The sequence below is a fragment of the Lagopus leucura genome, unplaced genomic scaffold (assembly GCF_019238085.1).
Source record: "Lagopus leucura isolate 7727_CA_CO unplaced genomic scaffold, USGS_WTPT01 Super-Scaffold_100002, whole genome shotgun sequence".
Lineage (NCBI taxonomy): Eukaryota > Metazoa > Chordata > Aves > Galliformes > Phasianidae > Lagopus > Lagopus leucura.
In genome coordinates, this window is record NW_024962263.1 from 22142671 (window position 1) to 22163868 (window position 21198).

At 38.7% G+C, this 21198-nt stretch overlaps 2 protein-coding genes across 7 annotated transcripts in view; both read right to left on the bottom strand.

The window, feature by feature from the left end:
• Positions 1 to 382: 382 nt before the first annotated feature.
• Positions 383 to 9663, bottom strand: ROPN1L (rhophilin associated tail protein 1 like). Of its 5 annotated transcripts, none has more exons than XM_042869056.1 (6): positions 8728 to 9663; positions 6631 to 6788; positions 5807 to 5930; positions 5471 to 5632; positions 2664 to 2839; positions 383 to 1032 (listed from the first exon to the last, which is right to left on the bottom strand). In XM_042869056.1, the coding sequence occupies exons 2-6, from the start codon at positions 6759 to 6761 to the stop codon at positions 960 to 962; spliced, it is 666 nt and encodes a 221-aa protein (XP_042724990.1). In that variant the 5' UTR covers positions 6762 to 6788; positions 8728 to 9663; the 3' UTR covers positions 383 to 959. The 5 variants fall into 5 exon arrangements, with proteins under 5 accessions (XP_042724990.1, XP_042724991.1, XP_042724989.1 ...); XM_042869057.1 differs by lacking the exon at positions 8728 to 9663 and adding an exon at positions 7436 to 7503; XM_042869055.1 differs by lacking the exon at positions 8728 to 9663 and adding an exon at positions 7415 to 7465.
• Positions 9664 to 9745: 82 nt separating this feature from the next.
• Positions 9746 to 21198, bottom strand: part of MARCHF6 (membrane associated ring-CH-type finger 6) — a 42156-nt gene continuing 30703 nt past the window's right edge. For both annotated transcript variants that reach the window (XM_042869053.1, XM_042869052.1), the window contains exons 20-26: positions 20254 to 20323; positions 18974 to 19155; positions 17807 to 17941; positions 17087 to 17176; positions 15722 to 15854; positions 14900 to 15035; positions 9746 to 12312 (exon numbers count right to left, since the gene is read on the bottom strand). In XM_042869053.1, coding sequence (XP_042724987.1) covers positions 12222 to 12312; positions 14900 to 15035; positions 15722 to 15854; positions 17087 to 17176; positions 17807 to 17941; positions 18974 to 19155; positions 20254 to 20323 — 837 coding nt within the window. In that variant the 3' untranslated portion in view covers positions 9746 to 12221. The remainder of the gene's footprint in view (positions 12313 to 14899; positions 15036 to 15721; positions 15855 to 17086; positions 17177 to 17806; positions 17942 to 18973; positions 19156 to 20253; positions 20324 to 21198) is intronic.

Consider the following 21198-nt stretch of genomic DNA (forward strand, 5'->3'; position numbering starts at 1 on the left):
AGGCAGGCAGGAGACTGATCTTTATTAATTAAAAGTCCATCTGGCAATGAGAAAAATATTTAAATTCTGAAGAGAGTTGGAGAAGAAAAGGCTCCAGGGAGTCTTCATTGTGGCCTTCCAGTACTTGAAGGGAGCGTATAAACAGAAGGAGGAATGGCTGTTTAGAAGGCTGGACAGTGATAGGACAAGGGGGAATTGCTTTAAACTGAGACAGGGGAGGTTTAGGTTAGATATTAGGAGGAAGTTTTTCACATGGAGGGTAGTGACACACTGGAACAGGTTGCCCAAGGAGGCTGTGGACGCCCCATCCCTGGAGGCATTCAAGGCCAGGCTGGATGCGGCTCTGGGCAGCCTGGTCTGGTGGTTGGTGACCCTGCACATAGCAGGGGGTTGAAACTCTATGATCACTGTGGTCCTTTTCAACCCAGGTTGTTCTATGATGATGAGTCCAAATTAGGGATCAAACTAGATGGAACTATTGCCATTAGTCTAGTTGATATTTTTTTCACCATCTTGGCTACGGTGTTCTTCATGGTCTTTGAGCAGCACTTGGTGAAACCATATGTTTGACTACAGTTTGTTCATGCAGACAGGGTAGTCAAAAGACAAGCTATGCTTTTGTAGGAGTTAAAAACAGATAAGAAGAAAATTGTTACTTAAGAAATGAACCAGTCTTATATCTGCCCAGTCTTCTCTAAATTTAATTTTCTATTCAGAAAGTCTAGGTAGAAAGATTAACAAAATCCATTTGATTAAATATAAACAAATTAGTGAAAGTACCACTCCCAAGCTGCGAGCAGCAGTATTTCAGAAGTGAAAAAACAATATGACAATATGTTCAATTCACTCTGATAAAAGGCAATTTCAAGAATGAAATAAAGAAAAAGGAGTGCTGGAGAAGAGGTTCTTTGTGTATTGTATTTACTTCATTTTTTCCAGCCTCATCTGGTGCTGAAGAGTCAACTTGATGAAAGCTGTGTTGAGGGCTGGCTCTGAAAATTTCTGAGCAGTACCATGCCACTTTGTTTGTCACTGGAAAGGAATAGGAACCAAATGTCTTAGAACACTTCAAGGTGATAAACTGTAGTACGTAAGGCAAGATACAGTTGAGGATTACATTAACTGACAGTGCCATTGTTAAAAAATAGTTCTAATTAGGAATCATTCTGGTAATTAACAACAAAGAAAATTAAGTTGATTTCTTAATTTCTTAATTTTAATGCTTGTGCAGTTTTGGATTTCCATATGCATGGAATTGGCTGCAACCTAAAATAAAAGGACCAGCAGATGATGAGAAAAGTCAGTATGTGAATCTAAGCATGCCAAATTTGCAGTGCCCAGAGGACAAGGCTGTTACATATCTTTTAAAACTGGTGAAAAATGGAGTGCATTTCCTGTGACCTGTGTGTGACTATGGGCAAAACAAGTAGGAATTTATTACTGACATGTGAATAGAAGTCTGCCGTTTCCATACATCCCTAATGACAATTCCAGCTAGTTCTAGAAGGGATAAATGTAGTGTATTGATACATCCTTGCCTCCAGTTTTTTCTAAAGTTAGAGGCATCACACTGAGTTTTGTGGCACAGGCTTCATAGAACCAATGTATGTGTATTAGAGATGGTCACCATTAAGGTGATTTATTGTCTGTCCCACTGATCACACCTGTATTCTCTAGCAATGAAACTTTTGATACCATGCTAATAAGGTGCTACAAATAATTACCTTGTCATGATATGAGAGATGAATCATTCAAACAGCTTCATCATTTGTTAACAGATTGCACTTAATTATTAAGTCAAGAGATCTGGTTTGCCCATTTATTACAAAGTAAGCCAAAACTTACTTAACAGCACATAAAAGTTTTTGAGCAAAGCTGCCACTGATGGGATAGTCAAACTGTGAGCTTTTTGCTTAGCTTTCAATCTACACATCTCCTGCTGTGATGAACTGCATCAGTTTGTGGCTTATTGACAAAATTAAAGCTAAGCTCAGAGGAATTAAAAAGAGGAACATAACAGACTAGAAAGATAGCCAGCCTTCCTACTGCGATATGAAAACCAAAACAGGATGAGTTCAGGTGGGATGAGTAGTCTTTTTGTCTTTTATATCCACTGGAGGCTACCAACACCAAGACCATTCCAAGAATGACAGTTTACCGTATCTCATACAACAAAAACTGGAGAGCTGAACTATTTAAGAACAAGCTATATATTCCCCCACATAATTTCCAGGCAGAGGTAATCTGGGGAGAAACACATTAGAAAGTTCACAGACTTCAGGTGGGAACTCCCAGTTTCTCTCTGATTCATGATCCCTGTCACAAGAGCAGCCCATAAGATGCTGATAGTTCCACTACCAGTAGTGCACAGATGATACAAAGCTGTATATAATTGCTTCCTAAGGGGAAAACTACATCACCAGATAGTGACTAAAACATTTCAAAGATGGCTAAATAACAGTTTGTCATTTCACAGTTCAAAGCCCCAAGGTTCACCACTTACAGGAAATAACTATGTACGCTTTTGATATAACCCAAGTCAACCTTTCCTCCTATCATGGATATGCCTCAAGTGAAGACAGACAACTCATCTAAAATTAGAGGTCTGTGGAGAACCCAGAGGTGATGTATAACTTAAAATTGATGCCTGAACTTTTACTTACGCGTCTTCTTTAATCTTTTGGAGGAAAGCTTTGATTTTCTCATCTGGTATGTCTCCATCAATACTTGCCAAATAGCAGTAAAGGAATGAAAATGTTTCATAAGGAATACGAGCTGCTCCACCTTGCGGGTCCTGTGTTAAAATTTCACAGGCGTGTTTCATTGAACTCAGCAAGGACTGGAAGGGGTTCAAGAAAGGAATGAGAACAGTATCAGAGCCATGAACATCTTTTGTATATCATGACAAAATGCAGACTGTAAGCCACAGAAAACGAGTGAAAATGAAATGAAGGCTTTATCATCATTAGCTAGCTCTAAATATCAAATTTCTAACTTTATGAACCAGCTTTATGAGGAGGCTGAGGAAGCTGGAATTGTTAAGTCTGGAGAAGAGGAGGCTCAAGGGGTGACCCTATCACTCTCTACAACTCCCTAAAAAGACGTTGTGGTGAGGTGGGTATCAGCCTCTTCTCCCATATAACCAGTGATGGGACTAGAGGGAATGGCCTCAGGTTGCACTAGGGGAGATTCAGGTTGGACATCAGGAAATAATAATTCTCCAAGAGAGCGGCCAGGCACTGGAACGGGCTGCCCAGGGAAGTGGTGGAGTCACCGTCCCTGGAGGCGTTCAAGAAACATTTAGATGTTGTACTGAGGGACATGTTTTAGTGGGAATATTGGTGGTAGGTGGATGGTTGGACTGGATGATCTTAGAGGTCTTTTCCAATCTTGGTGATTCTATGATCCTGTGACTTACCAAATAGTGCAGGTTGTGAAAGGGAAACAATAATAAAGTTCTAGTAATAAATGGGAATAAAAAATACCAGAACTTTGTAAAGCCAAAAGATTGCACAGGGCCATATCCAATATGGCCAAAATGCTCCATTCTGCTACTGTAACAGTCAAACCTCGCCATATCTGTCTATGTGTATATATGATCTCATGGGTCTACATGAATTCGCAGTGACAGTTAAGATAGACAAATCTATAAAAAACAACAACAACAAAAAACACAACAGTTTAGCATTACTTTTTAGAAATTATATTATTTACTGTTTTCCCTCTTTGTATGCAAGTTCCATTTTAATAGTTAGTGGAAAAAAACCCTACAACAAAAAGAGTCCAAAAAGCATCCAAGTTCTCTGTTTAACAAAAACATGCCTATTAGCTCAAAGCATGCTTTGAAGAAATCCTTCATTCCAAGTAGTGCCTATAATCCAATCCCTATCCATCCCAGGCTATTCAGGGGCATATGTGAAAAAATTGGGCATGGAATTTGATTGAATCAAAGGCTGGTTGGATTCTATTAAAAAAAATACCTCCCCGCCCCTCCAAAAAAGAAAACAAAAAAAGAAAAATAAACACAAAGAAAAAGGTTTTTTCTTAACCCAAGTCATATTTTTGTCAGAATTTCTTCAGAATGTATCTATGGGAGGCCTCTCTGGGAACAGTGGCAGCTGCTCACACAATGAAAATCTCTGCACAGCCTTCTAGTCTCAGCATTATGTTACCACTACACTGCCACACACGCTTGCAGCCACTCCAACCTACTCATTCTCCCATACAGTGCAGTAAATTTATTCCAATCGAATTTCCTGCCTTTCAAAGACAGTTTAACAGCCCAGTTGTGTGAACATTTCTTAAGAGGTGAGTCTGTAAATACATATCAGTTTTACAGAAAGATACTTCAAATGAATGGTGTTCTGAAAAAGTCCACATTATCCTAGCTTAGGGCTCTATCCGTCTACCTTTTTTATCTCAGCTGCAATCCTACTTCACTTGGAATGTAAACTAAAACTGGAGGAAAAGAATGTAACAATTTGTGAGCCCTTCTGGTTTAGCAAACTGAAGTTTAGGTTTTCATCATGCAGAGATAAAATCAAATCATTTCAATATCTGAAAGGATGGAGAAATTTATGCTGTTCAGCTCCATCAGAACAGTGCCCCTGAGACTGCTTTTTTGTTTCAGTTGTTTTCTTTTTAGTGAAGGAAAGAGAAAGAAATCACAAAATACAGTTCTGGGGGGGGGACTGGAATAAAAAAATATGCAGTTCAAGTGGACAAGTATAACTGCATGGCCAGACTGGGTCAACATTCACTGCTTTTTAGTAACACAAAATTCTCAAAACAATATTGAGCATTTATTTTCTTCTTAGTACCCCTTCTGGAGTCTTTAATTTTATACTTCACAAGAACATCAGCTTAGTGTAAGTATTTTATAATAATTCATTTACAATGCTCTGCTGAGATTTTATTACTGACATTAGAAGAATTAAATGTAGATTTAGTAACATTAACTGCTTCTGTGAAAATGTAATTGGCTACACAATTAGAAACTGATGTTTTAATTTCTCCCTCTAGCTCTTCAGTCTTTTACAGTGATGTCCTAAGCATTGTTCCTCTATCGCCCCATCTCTCCTGGGCTGAGCTGCCAGTGGACAAGCTTGCTGTCCTACTGCCACAACCCAGTAATCTGAGGATATTACCTGCCCTTTCTGCTTAAGCTCTCCTCCCAGAATGACCTGTAAACCATTTTGACAGGCATTGATTGTAGACGCTCTCAAAGTGACAGAGAAGCGCCTTTACCCAATCTAACTCAAAGGTCATTTGCATTAATTATTCTACGGTCTACCACATACATTACCATTAGTGGCCAGCCATGAAGGTTCCTGCTTTGAATGTTAGGCTGGAGGAGGCTCTGCGCACCTGATCTAGCTGTAGGTGCCCGTGTTCATTGCAGGGAGCTGGAATAAATTAACTCCAAAGGTTCCTTCCAACTCAAAACAGTTCTATGATTCTGTGACCATACCTCACCAAGCACGCTGCACCCAAGTGCCAGAATCTTCATCCATTCCACCTCTTCATCAAAGATGTCCAACTGCAGGATAGCTTCCAGCTGCTCCTCTGGCAAGCACAAGTCTTTCCATTTTTCCTTCAGTTCTGCAACACTTACAGTGCCTTTAGCAGAAAGCTGTAAACAAAGTTACAGTACCACAATAAGAACAGTGAACAAGAACGGAACTAAGAACAAAGATGCTTCCCAAAACATATCTAATTTTGGACAGTCACCTACTGATCATCTGCCATATTTTTTGTCTGAGACAAACACATTAGCATTGTGCATTTTCTAAATGTCTGGTTGTACCTGTTTGTGCAAGACTTTAAGGAGTCCTGGGGTCAAACCATCATCCATTTTCTGTTTTGCTGAAGGTGTTTCAATCCTCTCTTTCACTGGAAGGGGCTCACCTTTTGACAGTGCTGTAAAGTACCTAAGTGAATGGGAACAGCAAGACACTTCAGTACCTAGGATGATTAAAACTACACAGAAGTGAGTAGTCTTACACTTACAGCTCCCTAAATCAATCTCCATGCTCCTGTAGATATGCAGCAGTGTTCAGCAAGCACACCACATGCAGGATTACTATTCTCCTCCTACCCAGATCCCACCTTTCTCTTCAGTGAAAGACAGTTTCTAGATTTTACAAACTCCTTTTTATAATACTCTCATAAATTGTAAGTAGTTCAACTTATTTTGTGCGTGATATACTCAGCCCTTCTTGGCAAAGGCAGAAAAAAATTTATTAACATCAAGAATATGCTTGCACAACCAAAGCACAGTCTTTTCCCATTGGACTGACGAGCACATTACCAATTTATTTAGCTGATTTATTTAGCATTCCTCCCACATGCTACCTGCAAAACACAACTGGCCATATTGCAATGCTCACATAACCATTTGTGTCAGTTCTACCCACTCTAAAATAAAATTCAAGGATGGAGCAGAAAGAGAATTAGATACGAATCCTTTAAATTATAAGGCTAAATCAAGTACTACACTACTTTTAAAAGGCCAACAGATTGTATTACACACTGAAGAATGCAATGCTCCTCTGTACAGTCAACAAAAGCCTCAGGTCTTTGTGGTTCTGTGCTGACAGTGCTACATGGTTATGAGGATGCCATACTTACGCAGCTGACCACTGCAAAACATCATGAGGCTGAGTCCTAATAGCAGCTTTGGTGAATTGTTTCATAATATCTGGTAGCTCAGGGGGGATTTTGATCTGCTGAGCACAAAACAGGGTGTCTGGAAGAGGCATGGTCTTTTCAAGTTTGGTTACACAGACCTGAAGGAAGTAACAATAAAACAGATGTAGAATGACAAGAACTGCCTGCATGTGTAAGGGGAACAGTGTTTATACCCAAATTGCCTCCTTTCTAATTGGGTTAGTAGAGAACTCACACAGCTCAGAAGGGAAAGCAGACAAGCACCAGGCAGTCACTAAAATCTTAATCTTGGTATCAAGCAAAAGCCTGGAGATGAACTCCAACTATAGCTCTTGATTTTCCTCCTCAAGACTACTGCTATGTGTTTGTGGGACGAGCAGTACGGAACCGTTTGAGTTGGAAAGAACTCGTGAAAGGGAAGTCTAGCCCAACTCCCTGCAACAAACAGGGACACCCACAACTGGATCAGATGCTGAGGGCCCCCGTCCAGCCGAACCTTGTCCTTTTGGTACAGAAACTGCTGCACACAGATTAACAGATTTCTACCGAGTTCGTATAATCAAAGACACCCTGCGGCAAAAAGTTAGTAACCTGTGCTCCTCGCAGAACTAACATCAAAGAAATGCCAGAAAAGAAGAAAACTCATTGCAATCATGCATCACTCTTTGCTCACGCAGCTCTACGTTTCGGTTCCTCTTATCTGCAGCGCAACCTACGTATTGCGAGGAGCCCCCCAACACCGTACCCCGGCGCTACCGACACCCACACGTCGTCTCGCCGCCCCCGGCTCGAAGAGGCCCGCTCAACCCCGCCTCACTTCCGCCTGTGCAGCCGCTGCCCTAGCAACGAGCGTGCCGTGCCGGCTGAGAGCGGGCCGGCGGGGCGGCCGTTTGCGGCCCGCGTCGCTGAGCCGCGGGGGCAGCGCCGCGTTGAACCCGCTTAGCCTCGCCGACTGGGGCGGCCGAGCGCTGGCTGCCTGTCACGGCTGAGCCACACAGCAGCGCACAGGCCTGAGCCCACGGGGTGCCCCGTGGCTGAGAACAGAATGAGATGGCGGCCTCTGGGGAAAACAAACAAAGCAAATCACCGAGCCCTTTTGAAAAAGGGTATTTTTTTTCCCTTCCCGCTTCCCCACCCCTCTCCCCCCGCAGTAATTACACTAAAGTGTTAGCCTAAAATTTACCATAGTTCAGGGATATGTAAAATAAGTGATTCATAGAATGGCCTGGGTTGAAAAGGACCTCAATGTTCATCGAGTTTCAACCCCCTGCTATGTGGGGTTGCCAACCACCAGCCCAGGCTGCCCAGAGCCACATCCAGCCTGGCCTTCACAGAATCACAGAATGGCCAGGGTTGGAAGGGACCTCAAGGATCATGAATCTCCAACCCCCTGCCACATGCAGGGCCACCAACTTCCACGTTTAATACTAAACCAGGCTGCCCAGGGCCCCATCCAGCCTGGCCTTGAATGCCTCCAGGGATGGGGCATCCACAACCTCCTTGGGCAACCTGTTCCAGTGCGTCACCACCCTCTGTGTGAAAAACTTCCTCCTAATATCTAACACCTAAACCTCCCATCTCATTTTCAAGGATAGAACCAATCCTAAGAAGACAGGTGAGGTGACATAAACAACCTAAGTAAAGTTAATTCCCTCCAACTCCAGTTAATATTTCATTTCTCCTCATGCCGGATGGAAATAAAAGCCCATTGCCTGTTTAGCACTGGCCACCAGTCAGTAAGTAGCAACAGCAAAGCAGCAGTAAAGCACCAAAACTGGTGTGTATAGTTGTGCAATCATCGTGTCACTGCTCCACCCCTCTTATTTTGGAGTAATATTTGGCCTTCGGAAATACTTCCTAAATGTGTCCATTAAGTGACTTTGATTTCAGCATCATATTTCTCAACTTATGGTGACTTCTGAACAAAGAAATTAAAAAAATAAGCATAGCTTGTCTCTGGAATAATCGCAGACAATAACATTTTTGTAACTCTGTTATTCTTCTGTTCATTAATCCAATTACCAACTGAGGTATCAGAGGAAAAGAGCTCTAACTTACCTTAGCACATTGTAAACATTCATCTCCGTATCTGTTTTTGAGGACAACTTCTGTTCTTCATTTAAACTTTGTTATAAAAATTCAGTTCCCTGTTTCATGTCTTTATTATTTCATCATTTCTGCTGGGAACCCCAGCCATTGCTCAGACCATCAGCACCTACACAAGGCAAACCTAACAAGAACACCGGCTCGGTCACAAGACACTTAACAGTCGAAGTAAAGACAAATGGACAAATAGTGAAGTAGAAGAAAACAAAGCCACGTTGATCAGCCTGCTAGGCAGCAAGATCAACAAACCACTGCCATCTGTGCTTTGTAGGAAAGGGCTTTTTAGAGAATTCTCTGAAGAATAACAGGGCTGCTGTGAACACTTTTACGAGGACTTTCACTCAAGCGTAGAGAAGGGAGAGCAAGGGAGGAATGCACCCTACTGAAAAATGATGCATGCAAAGTGCTGCAATCGGTGCTGGAGCTTGCATCCTACCAACAAAGCAGCTGACAAAACAGTTACGGGCTCCAGAGGGCCCCGCAGAACATTAACAACTTAAGCTTTACCCAGTGGAGAAGGGTTAGTCAGAGAAAAGATGCAAAGTGTTAACTATTTTTAATCAATATAAAAATATTCCGTGTAAAAACACTTAAAGCCATGCTGCAGTTAAGTATGTGAAAGATAACTACAAAGCCATCCGACAGCTCGTGGATAAAGGCCTGTAGAACTAATGCCAGTAGACACTCAACACCACAGAGCTGGTGCAGTTAAGCTGGCAGGTAACTCCAATCCCTCCCCCTTCTAGACTTAAGATCAACAGAGATTGTGATGAAGTCTTCTCCCACTTGAAAAGTAATGCAAAACCACTGCACGCTGTATTATTACTCTAACACAGATGGAAGTCACTGGAACACAGCCTGTCATCTGTCCTAGCAACAGTCAGCTCAGTGACAAGCTTACTATCAAGTGTCTATTGCAGGAGAGTACACACAGCACAGCAAGGCAAACTATAAAAATTTTAAACAACAATTAAAAGAAATCATTTAATTTTTTTTTTATACAACCTTCTTTCCTAGAACATGCTTAAAATAAAGAGATAGAGATGAGATATTTTGGACTCTTACAATACAGTTTCAGAAACTTCACCCCATCTGTGAACTGTCAAGTAGTGCAAAAGCAAGCTCGAGTTTCATTTGAAACCTGTTCTCATTAACAAAGAGCAAATACAGACAGTGTAAGCTATGTAAAAATAGCTACAGTTCACGTTACATGACCGAATCAACTTTTTTTTTTTTGTTAACATCTTGACTTACAAAATTAACACTAGTAAGAAACAGCACAATGGCTTTTTCTTAATAAATTTTAATGTTAAGACCAGTTTTGATAAAAACACAAAAGTTACACAAATTGCACTACTGCAAATTCTGCATGACGCACAGCAGTGCTGCCAGTATTTGAGATTTTGGGACTCTCTACAAAAGATTTGTTAAGGTCAAAATTTTGGCAAAAATAAGAATGTAAGTTACCAATGAATTCAATCTTGTGAAAAAAATACTTGTCCCACAAGGTGCACCACTGAAAATATTCAAATGCAACATTTATGCACACCAAAAATATTTGGGGTGAATACTCAATTTAGCCTTTAGTCAGCAAGAATGAATTAGAAACATCCTGGCTATTTCTCCATAACTTCATTTAACTGGAAAAATCCTAATTAAATCACTCCAAAAGCTAATATTTGTGGTTCAAAACTAGCAGGAAAACAATAACTCTGCAAAGTAGTAGTTTCTGACCTCCCGAGAGTGAGGATCCACGCATTCTGATGCATTTGTGCTCAGAACATGAGAGTCCAGACACCAAGATACGCACTACCACCATCACAATCTGGACCAAGCTAGCTCAAAACACATAGATCAGAGATGCAACATCAATAAAAAGAGATGACATGCTCCAAAAACCTGCCAAATGCTCAAGTCTTAGTTAGATACATATATGGTTAAGTGCAGAATACTGAAGGACAAAGTACTAAGCCCCAAAGTTGATTGCTTCATCAATTTTCTGATTACTGCAGTGGATACTTGTGTTCTCTCATCTAGTTTAGGAAAAGCACTGCAGTTTTAGCACTGATTTGATGGTACTTAAAGCTTTGTGATACTATGCATTTTCTTTGAAAGATATATATTAAAAAAATGCTGCAAAAGAACTCTATTTCCAGATGGGAACAACACAAACTTGACTTAATGGCTCTTGCTTGACTGTCCTTGCAAAAAAACCTGTTAACATTTTCTTGCCTGTTTAATAGCAGAGTTAATAGCATATATTTTCCTTCTCCACAGGCAATTTATGGTATGTGATGAATGACTTCCTCAGGACTTCTCCCATGAAAAATTCACTGTGACCAATTCTGAAAGAACAGACTTTTTTTTTTTTTAAATGTAATTGTATAAATAAAATTCATACAGAGATTTGCAACTTAGGTAACTCACAGGAAAGAAAAAAAAAAAAAAAGATTTCAAGCTCTTTAATTAAAGACCAGATCAGAGTATTGCTTACACTATGCTCTTTGTTTCTGTGCAAACACATTGATAAGGTTAAACCCTTCACTTGGGGTCTTGAAAAATACTTCTGTTGATTAAGTGGTAAACTTATCTTATTTTTCTTGGTACCTTTAAATGCATCACCTAGAATCACCTACCTTTAGTGAACTTTTACTTACTGCTTCAGTACTGGAAATTCTGATTCCCAAAGCCCCAGAAATCCCCAAAGCAAACAGAAAAACCCAGCTGAGCCTCAACAAGTACATCCGAATTCTCAGAAAATGACATTTTCTTGATTTAACAGTAACTGTACAATATTACAAACTCAGACACATGAAAAAACAATCAGGCAATAGAAAAATGTACAACAGCTTTGGTGTTATACAAAATAATAAAAAAAGACTTGACAGCAAGATACACAGTTCATTATGTTTTCACCACAGCCACTTCACTGCTGACTGTAAGACAGCTGTTTACTTCTCATATTCTCCGTGTGGCTCTTCTTCCACTCATGAAAAATCATACCATATTACTACAATAAGAACTGTTATGAACACCGTAAAGTAAGCTCCAGATTTTATAAAAACATCTTGCCTCTTTGCACTATTGCTTTGTGGCACATTGTTTGTCAACAGAACAACAGTCCAAAATAAAGTGACAACTAGATTTAATAAATTAATATACTTTTTTTCTTCTTTAAAAGATGTACTATGCACATTCTTTTTTAATCCAAGGTTTTAGGGTGTCAGGATACTTCTATTTACACATATACAGACCTCAGACAGTATTGATAACACCAGAAAACGCAGATAAGGAACAGTGCCTTAACTGCAATCTGGATGCTACGAGCAGAAGCCAAAACACTGCTGAGAGTATTATTGAGGGAGATATCCAAAAACTGAAGAAAAGTCTATGAACAAGGAACACGTAAAGGCAAAGGGAAGGTCAAGATGCTTTAACATGACCATTTATTCCTGTGAAGACTGAGGTGGAGTTGTTGATGTGCCTTGTTTGCCAGATTTTCGTTCATAATTCACGAGTCGTTGCCCAACAAGGTACCTAGAATTATAAAAAAAACAGTGAGAAAATAACTCAAGTCATTATTGTTTTGAACCACAAAATCCATTCTATTTCAGCTGTCGCAGAATTAGCTTTCTTATTTCAATAAAAGTTATTCTACACATGACCCTCCCCAGCCCAACAGTCTTCAACACTCTCCATATATTTATCTTTTTTTCCTCAACTTCCAGGTATTGCACGATGGAATATAGGTATTATGGGTTTACATTTACAGACTTAACCCTTGTAGTCATAAATTCAGACATAAATAGCCTGATTCAAGATACAAAATACGAAGAGCGTGTCTTCATTATTTATATACCCATCTCCATCATGGAATGATATTTCTGTGAACATTTTTGCAGTGTTTCCCTGAACCAACAAAACATCTGCAACAGCAACAACAAATTTCTGATACAAAACCAAATTAGAGCGCTAATGAGTTTGTAAGTTCAATAAGGAATCTGCCTCAATGCAGAACATGCATCAGGAGTACTGACAGGCTCAGTTCATGTAGCGAAAGTAAAACAACCCTGCTGATAAAAAAAGATACTGTAAAGGAAGAGCTTTTACAATAGCTCAACCTTTCTTAAAGGCTGAGAAAATAGCCTGTTACATCACGTCAGGCCTAAGGGCTGTATGATTCCTTTGTTTAAAGTGTTGCCACATCTGACCATCCCATCAGCTTAGTATTTTTTTTCTTATGTTACACATAATTGCTTACCTCCTCTACATCACTGCTTCACACACCTACTTTATGCCACCTAAGTTCTTTTCCATGCTTCCTATTTGTCTGCTGGTTTTATGTGTAAACTCACACGAATTCTTCACCTGAAACTTCTTATTTTGTTTACAAACGTTTTTTTGTCACTGCTGCTTTTCTCACTTTACCGTAACCAAACAACTGACGCGTTTTGCACATTTCATATTATCAAAAACTTGCATATAATTTTGAAATATCTTACATGAAGCAAGTATATTTCTAGACTATAATTCTCTACTGGTTAGGGTAGTTACAATACTTCAGTAAGTAAATATTGAACTAATTTACATTTACAGATATTTTCTTAGCTTTGCATGCTGCAAGAAAGCAATAAATATTAAAAGAAGTTGAATTCTGCTTAAAATATATCTCAGAATGTGTATAAAAATGTATACAAGCTGCATTTGCTTCAGTAGGGCAAATACTGTAGAATGTTATAAAGGCAGGTGCGCAACGAACAATTTTAAAAGTACTAAAATATAAAGGGAACTGCTCATGGCTCATGTTTGTTACAACTCTAACTATTTCAATACTTCATTAATTTTACATTTACACCAAACATTTTTAGTGTATCAGTTCATTCCTAACATCTAAGCTTCAAAGAAGCTCTTTTTAGGTTTGAAGTCTGACTCCTTTTGTAAACAAGGGAAAGACAACCTATTCTATGCTATCTCAGCACATTAACATAAAACTCATTTATTCATTTTCTATACAAAAGAAAAAGTAGGAAGGCAACTTGCTGGGGCTCACAAATAGCTTTTCCAAATAACCTCCACAGCAGTGGAACTGCACAGAGCACTACTTAGGAAGGGATATAGAATTATTTTTTAAAAAAGGTCCTGTGTATATTCTTCAAGTATGAGAACAAGACAGAAATATTAGTTCCAGTACTAAGAAGTGAGCAAGCAACATTGGCTGAATAAATTCAGATATTTATTTATCTAATTTATTGTTGCTTTCAACTTCAAAAAAAACCCAGTAAGATAGTAAGCTGCATTAAGAAAGTAATGTAGACATACAGAATGGAGTTAAGAAAGGAATTGTACAGAATCTAAATAATCAATATTTCCATCTGTTAAGCTGCACCCAAATACAAAGAACTAAATCATACATACACCAGTATGCTTTGGAACGGTTCTTTCATAATGTCTGATGCATTACTGATCAATTTCAAGCAGTAAGGGCATGTTTTTAAAGGACTGAAGAAGAGCAAGTACTTGGGTAACAATTAAAACTTACAAACTAATTGGGCTAACCAGAAAAACTCTGAGAAAATTACATTTGAACACGCATCTGAGTAAAACAGATAATATTACTAATAGAGCTCCTAACCATTCAGAGCATCAGAAAATGGCACAAAGTTTGATGGGGCAAATTAGCCTTTCAACTGAACTTTATCAGGTTAATTGAATTAACAAGTAGAAAGAGACAGCAAAGGTTGCAGAAATGCTTTTATAAGCAACAGGTTGCATTATATTCATCTGTCTTTCAAGACTACAGAGGGGGAAACAAACAAACAACCAGCATTATTTGTGGTTACAAAAAAGCTCAAGTTAGAAACAGAGGAATGTCTTCTGTTTAAAAGTCAGTCTGTTCCTGTGCTTGTCTGCCTGATCTGCAGGGAAGCCATTTGTCAAGAAGAGTATAAGTCTTCCTTAGAGGGTTCTTTTGTATAAAAAGCTCCCTAAAATCCATTTTAGCCCTAAGTCTCTACAGCATCTAAATTCAATCTAAGGTTAGTTATTTATTACTTATCATTATTTTAAGTGGAAAAATTCAAAAGTGAAACAAAGCACCACCACCAAAAGCATACTATGCACTCACTTGTCATTCTTAATATGTTCATAAAGGCGCTTGAACTGGCGGACTTGGAAGGAGAGGATTCCCATCAAAACCACCACCATGAGCAGGAAAGGATAAATCCGACGCTGAACTAGGTTTTGCATTTCAGCAGTAACTCCTACAAAACAAGATACAAACCTCACATGATCTAACATTGCTGAAGGTAACACATACCCATCTGCTTCTGTATGTGCTTTTGCTTTTTGTTACACTGTAACTTCAGTAGGATGATAGTGAAATAACATCCAATTATCTCAAGATAGCCAACACCACAGCTGTCCTGATCATCCTAAGCAGAGCTGAAAGCTTTCCATTAAACACAGTGAATAAGAGTTTATCAACTCCACTTGCTTACTGACTTCTGTGTAACTTGCATCAGCAAGAAGTGAGTTGAAAATCTCACTGACAAGACAGAAAAGGTGTCCTCAAGCTCAGTAGTACTTCTTGAACAAAGTATAAAATTAAAAGCTGACTGTCCAAAGAAACTAATTAAACATCACCACCTCAAACTAGCTAGCTACCTACATTTCTGCCACTAGAAATTATTTAATCCCACACTTCTGATGTATTCTGCACCCAAGTTTATCAGAAAGCCAGTCAGAATAACACACTGCACCAAAAAAAAAAAAAAAAACGAAACTCAAACTCCAGACTTCATTGACAGAACAGTACTTAAGCATTTATATTTGCTGGCAGAATGGTTATATAAAAAATAATCTAGTGCTTCATGTTTTATTTCCACAGGTAAGTTCACCTTGCTCTAAAGCATCAGATGACAGACAGGTATTCTGGCTGCATACATACCTAGTAAAGGTACAACACCAGAAGCTATGATGTACGGTACACACAGGGAAAGCAACAAAACAGAGATCACTGGTGCTGCCAGTTTACAGATGATGAAGTGTAAATCAATGTTACGAATCCCATTTGCATATACCTAAGAAGAACAAATTAGAAGTAGAACAGGTCAATCAAAAGAGCAATGCTTTTGTGCTTACAGTAGTAATTACAAGGTTTCACAAAACTCTCCTTATGAGAGGCAAATGGTGTCCCCAACTTGAAGAAATCATGATGGTCATGATTATAAAAGGAAAGACTCTGCTAGCCTGCCCCATAAGGACTCCAGGAAATCATTTCAATACTTCCCCGGAGAACAACCTCAATCAGCTAGCACATATAGCTATATGAGGGCCCCTGTCCCACAGCCTGGATGCAGTCATTTCTAAGGATGGCTCAGAAGTGCATGTGTATAAAGCAGGCCCAGGAAGAGCATTTGGAATGGAAGCTGCTATGGCATGCACTGAGTTACTCAAAGAACTAAGGGTACATTTCTCCTAGGCGACACCTAGGACGTTTAAGAACTGGGAGAACATGCTAGATCTAACAAACCTTTTGTGCTGAGGTTAAGACACACCAATAGCCATTATTACACTCAGTGCGAGGCAGAAAAGTTACTTTCCAACAAAGAAGAGAGATACACTGTTGATATGATAAATATAGAACTTAAACATTGTAGTCAAGGAAAAATCACTTGCGCAAAAAACTCACTCAGAACAGCTCACTCAGACTTAGTAATCGAAGGGGAAAGGAAACATTATTTAATATATCTATTCATGTATGCATGAGGGAATCTCTACAGCTCTTAGAAAGGGGTTAGAAAGGACATCAAGAGATTGAGTTCAACCCCCCTGCTAAGGTAGGTACCCTACAGCAGGTTGCACAGGTTGCTGTCCAGATGGATCTTGAGCATCTCCATAGGAGATTCTACAACCTTACTGAGCAACCTGTTTCAGTGCTCCTTCACCCTTACCATAAAGAAGTTCTGTATATTTCCTGTTCCTGAGTGGTGGGACACTGCATATGTCCACTATATGTACACACATGAATTCATCTGAAGAAAGAATGGTGTTTCTGGCTCTAACACATACTTCAGAAAATTTATACCCATAAGCAGCGTTTCCTTGATTTCAGATTTCTGAGGCTTATATTTCTTTTATTGCTAAGTGTATCTCAGTGGATTAGGCCATACAGTTTAAAGAGATTCTACAAGACTACTTCAGTTTTATTCAATTACTGAAATTGCTAGAACAGTAATTCAATCTTCTGTTTCCACAAAACATTCATCAACGTGCACTCCACAGATCATTCACACAGACAATTTTCTCTCACCTGTTCAATGACTGTTTTCAGCCACCACTGAGGACCCATCAGAGTTATGGCAGCAATTATTTTGGCGTGCAGAACTCCAAGAGCCCAGTCCTAATTTTGTAAAAGCATACAGTTAGCATTAACAACTTTTTTAACAGCTTCTGTCTGAAAGGTTTTACCAATCCATAACCAAACTTTTTATTTACAAGGGAAGCTGTTTCAAAGAGCTGGCTCTTCTGCAAATTCCTAAGAGACAGGATACTTTCACACTTAAGTGACATCTATAAAATACTATACTCCCTGCATCTGGAAAAATCAGCTCAAGCACATAGTCTTTGTCTAAGTCAATTAAGCCCCTTTTGTGAAAAATGGAAATTATTTGCAATCTCCATAGCTCCTTGTTAATTTAAAAAGTCTCAAGTCTCCCTAGTCTGTTTTTTTGAGGAAGCTCTGCCAAATGAAAATAACATCTTTCAGTATATTTAACCCAAACTTTTAAAAGATATGCATGGATTAGAAATTTGTAGAATCAATAGCACAAATTGTTTCCAAAAAGGTATGTGAAATATGCATCTACCACTTCAATGATATAGTTTACTTAAAATAACAGCTCTACAGTATACTTGTATAAAATAAAAACAATGAACTCAGGTAAACCTTAATACAGGAACTCAAATAACCCTTAATCCTAAGTGAAGAAATGGATCAATGGATCACTAGGAGAAGAAGGGAGCAACTGACCTGCCAAGGACAGAACAGAGGTGTTTGATCCAAAGGGACTCTCAAAGGCGCAACAATGACCAGCTCAAACAGAAGACCAAGCAAAAGTGGAACCACACCAGCTAGCAGTATTGCCACTATCAATGTCTTCATTATCTAAAAAACAATAATCCAATTCATATGGTTGTTAGGAAACTTCTGGTTTTTTTTTAAACTTCAAAATGTAACTTAAACTACACAGAGTTGGAGAAGAAACACTGTAGATTTCTAATGCACATATATTATTACACATCCATAAAAATCATTACAACCACATCAACAGTTTTGTATACGAATTTTTAAGATCAAGTCCCATTCTTCAGGCTGTCCAGAAAAAGCCATGACTGCACTTATGTGTATCCATATAATTTTTAACCACAAACTCACATTTTGCTCTTATCAATAGGGAACACTATCCTATGGCATTTTATTACACATATTTTCTAACACGGGAGTGCAGATGGAGCAAACGCGTGCAACTGAATTCCTCCATGTGGAAAAATGGCACCCACTGACATTCCTTGACACTTGGTGAACGTGAATGAAGACCAAACAGCAAGCAAGTGAAGTGGTGGGTGGTGCATTTCAGCAGTGGAAACAGCAGGTTTCCTCCAATGGTGCAGATTTTTTATGGGTGTGGCATGGAGGCTCTTGCTCGTGGCTGGCAAAAATGCATGCTGGTGGTTCAACAGTGTTGAAAAATAGTGTTTTGTGCTGAGGATTTGCCCTATCAAACAGCGTTCTTGTGCTCTTTGCATCTATTGTAGTTTCCATGGAAATATATAGGAGGCATTACTTTCAGAGTGACCTATGCATACCTGAGGACACATGGCATATGGGGTAATATAGTGCAACATCTATGTTTTTCTTTGTTACTGTAAAGTGAATACGTACACGTTTACACGTACATGTGTCTCCCTATATATATGCAAACTCATTCCACTGACTGTTTAACATTGTGCTAAACTGTTTTCCAAAATTAGAGTTAGCCTATGCAATAGGAATGTAAACTCCACACGGTTTTTAAGTCTGAAAAAGGAAAATGCAGTACAAGCTACAGTGCAAAGCTGGCAAGTAAAAAAATGGAATAACAAGTTTTGTCTGCTAGCTTTTCTTGATACTTCAGTAAAAATATTTCTTAAGACTCACCATGAGAGACCATTCTTTGACCTTCTGAAAAATCACTCTACGACCCTGTGGCATCCAGGCTACCAGCACAGTCACCGCTCGGATAGTCAGCCAACAGACATAAAGACCACAAGCAGCTGTATACAGTTCATGAATTTTGGCAGTCCCCGTCCAAAATGACATTAGCCATCGGCCAGCAAACACTGAAAACACAAACACTTTTAAATAAAGTAATATTTCTTGATATAGTAAGGAAAAATGCTAACAAATACTTCCATTCATTGTTAATTCTCAGTGCTACAAAGTATCAAACAGCATTTTGGTACTATGCTCAAAAGGCACAGATGTGCAAGCCCTACAGAAATAGCAGGGTAGATGATGTCAAATACGTAAGTTTTTTCCTCTAAAATGTACTTGCACCAACAATGCAATCTGAGCTCCTGCATAATAAAACACTGCATGCAGCACTGTTAAATCCTAAATAGCCATCTTTAGTAATCTTTGAATACATTATTCAAAGGAATAACGTATTAGTGCATAAGCTTGAACTTATGAGTGATGTATGGGTTATTTCACTGTCAAGCTCTTTGAACAAAATACTAAGACTTGTTCGTTACATTTCATTTTTTAAATAGAGTTTCAATTCATTAGTATTACAGTGGAATTATTTTACATAATACTATTCAAACCACTTCAAAACTCAGAACTCATACCTTGATAATACTGACATTAGAATCACTAATAAAAGCAGGTAAAAATGACACAGTACTATGGCAGCCAGATTTTGAAATTCAAACAAATTTACACGTCCCCATTTGTTCTAAATTCTTTAAAACAAGTACAAAAAGATTTCATTTGGTTAAAAGAATTTATTCATACATATTTGAAGGTGGGACGTACATCACTTTCAAGTGTACTAGGGACCTGATATGATGAATATTTAAATAAGGAAGACAGCATAAGAAGTTCTGGTAACAGCCCATACATATTTTCCTTCTCTAAAAGGCAAAACAAATGTAAGAGGATCAATTCTGCTACAAAGTGTCTCAAAACATAAATAATCCCCATACATCTAAACAAAGAAAACACTGATTATTTCTCAACTGAGCTTTTGTTTAGATACAACTATTACCTCAATCATACAAATTTTATTATAATTTTATGATGTACCTTTCAAAATGAGACATGATTTCTCCATGTTTTCTTCTTTTAACTTTAAGCTGTGATTTGAAAACATCTGCCATTATTGAGCACTATTCTCTGGGTTATTTCATGTTACAGTTTTACAAGAATAGACTTACCTGGTAAGGTAAGGCAGATAAGACTGGCGATCAGTAATGTTATGCACATGAAAACAATCAAAAGAAATATCTGGAAGAGGAAAGAGAAATTGTTTATTTCTTACAAAAAGCCAACAAGCATATAAAAAGATGCATCATTCTAGAAAGGCAGCTGAGCCAAAACTCCTCTGCTGTCTGCTGCTCAAATATCAACTCATGTTTCAGGGCTACGAGGCCTACCCCCACCATACATGCAGCACATGTACAGTATTAGGTATTTCTTTTAAGAGCTTTTGTCAGTTGTATAAAGTTAAGTTGTATAAAGTCAAGATTTGAATCCAGCAAAACCAAAGTTCTTTGATACATGACATTAAAAAAAAATATATCTTTTTTACACTGACTAGCACAATGACTTTCAATTAACCTTGAAAGGTTTCCAGCTCTCTATGTTGGATAAGCAAGACAGTGACATTATATTATGTGGAAAAACTTGGTAACAAGTTCTTATAGGTGCCTCAGATTTATGTTAGCAGCAGATAACATCATATTTGGTGGCTCTGTGATCACGTTTACAGCCATTAAGCATCACGTGGTATGAAGTTCTGCTTCATCAAGATCACACAAGGAACAAGCTTACTGTGGGGAAACTAACACCTTATCACAACAGACAGATTAAGTTAAATCTGTAACACTTTTTTCTCGATGAGACTCGTAGACAGCGAAGATCAGTCTCATCTCTAGGTTGTGATCTTCAATATTGCCTAAAGGAAGGGAAACCCTGTGATTCTGTAGCCTGTGTGAAGGGGGATGATTCAACAATACTCAAAGTGCATGCCAAGAGACAGCCACATAACCTTCTGCACAGAAAACATATTTAGGGCTAAGGATTCCAAATAACATGAAAACCAAAGAAGTTGACAACTGGAGTGCAGCTGTCAGAAAAACTGCTCTGTTTGAGGAATGTAT

What these genes read in the sequence shown, in the direction of transcription:
- ROPN1L (XM_042869054.1), bottom strand. Translation starts at nt 6,839, where the DNA reads ATGCAGGCAGTTCTTGTCATTCTACATCTGTTTTATTGTTACTTCCTT. An exon ending in TTAAAGTCTTGCACAAACAG is followed by an intron (nt 5,633 to 5,806) that starts GTACAACCAGAC and finishes CTTTGTTTACAG; the next exon opens with CTTTCTGCTAAAGGCACTGT. An exon ending in GGTGCAGCGTGCTTGGTGAG is followed by an intron (nt 2,840 to 5,470) that starts GTATGGTCACAG and finishes AACCCCTTCCAG; the next exon opens with TCCTTGCTGAGTTCAATGAA.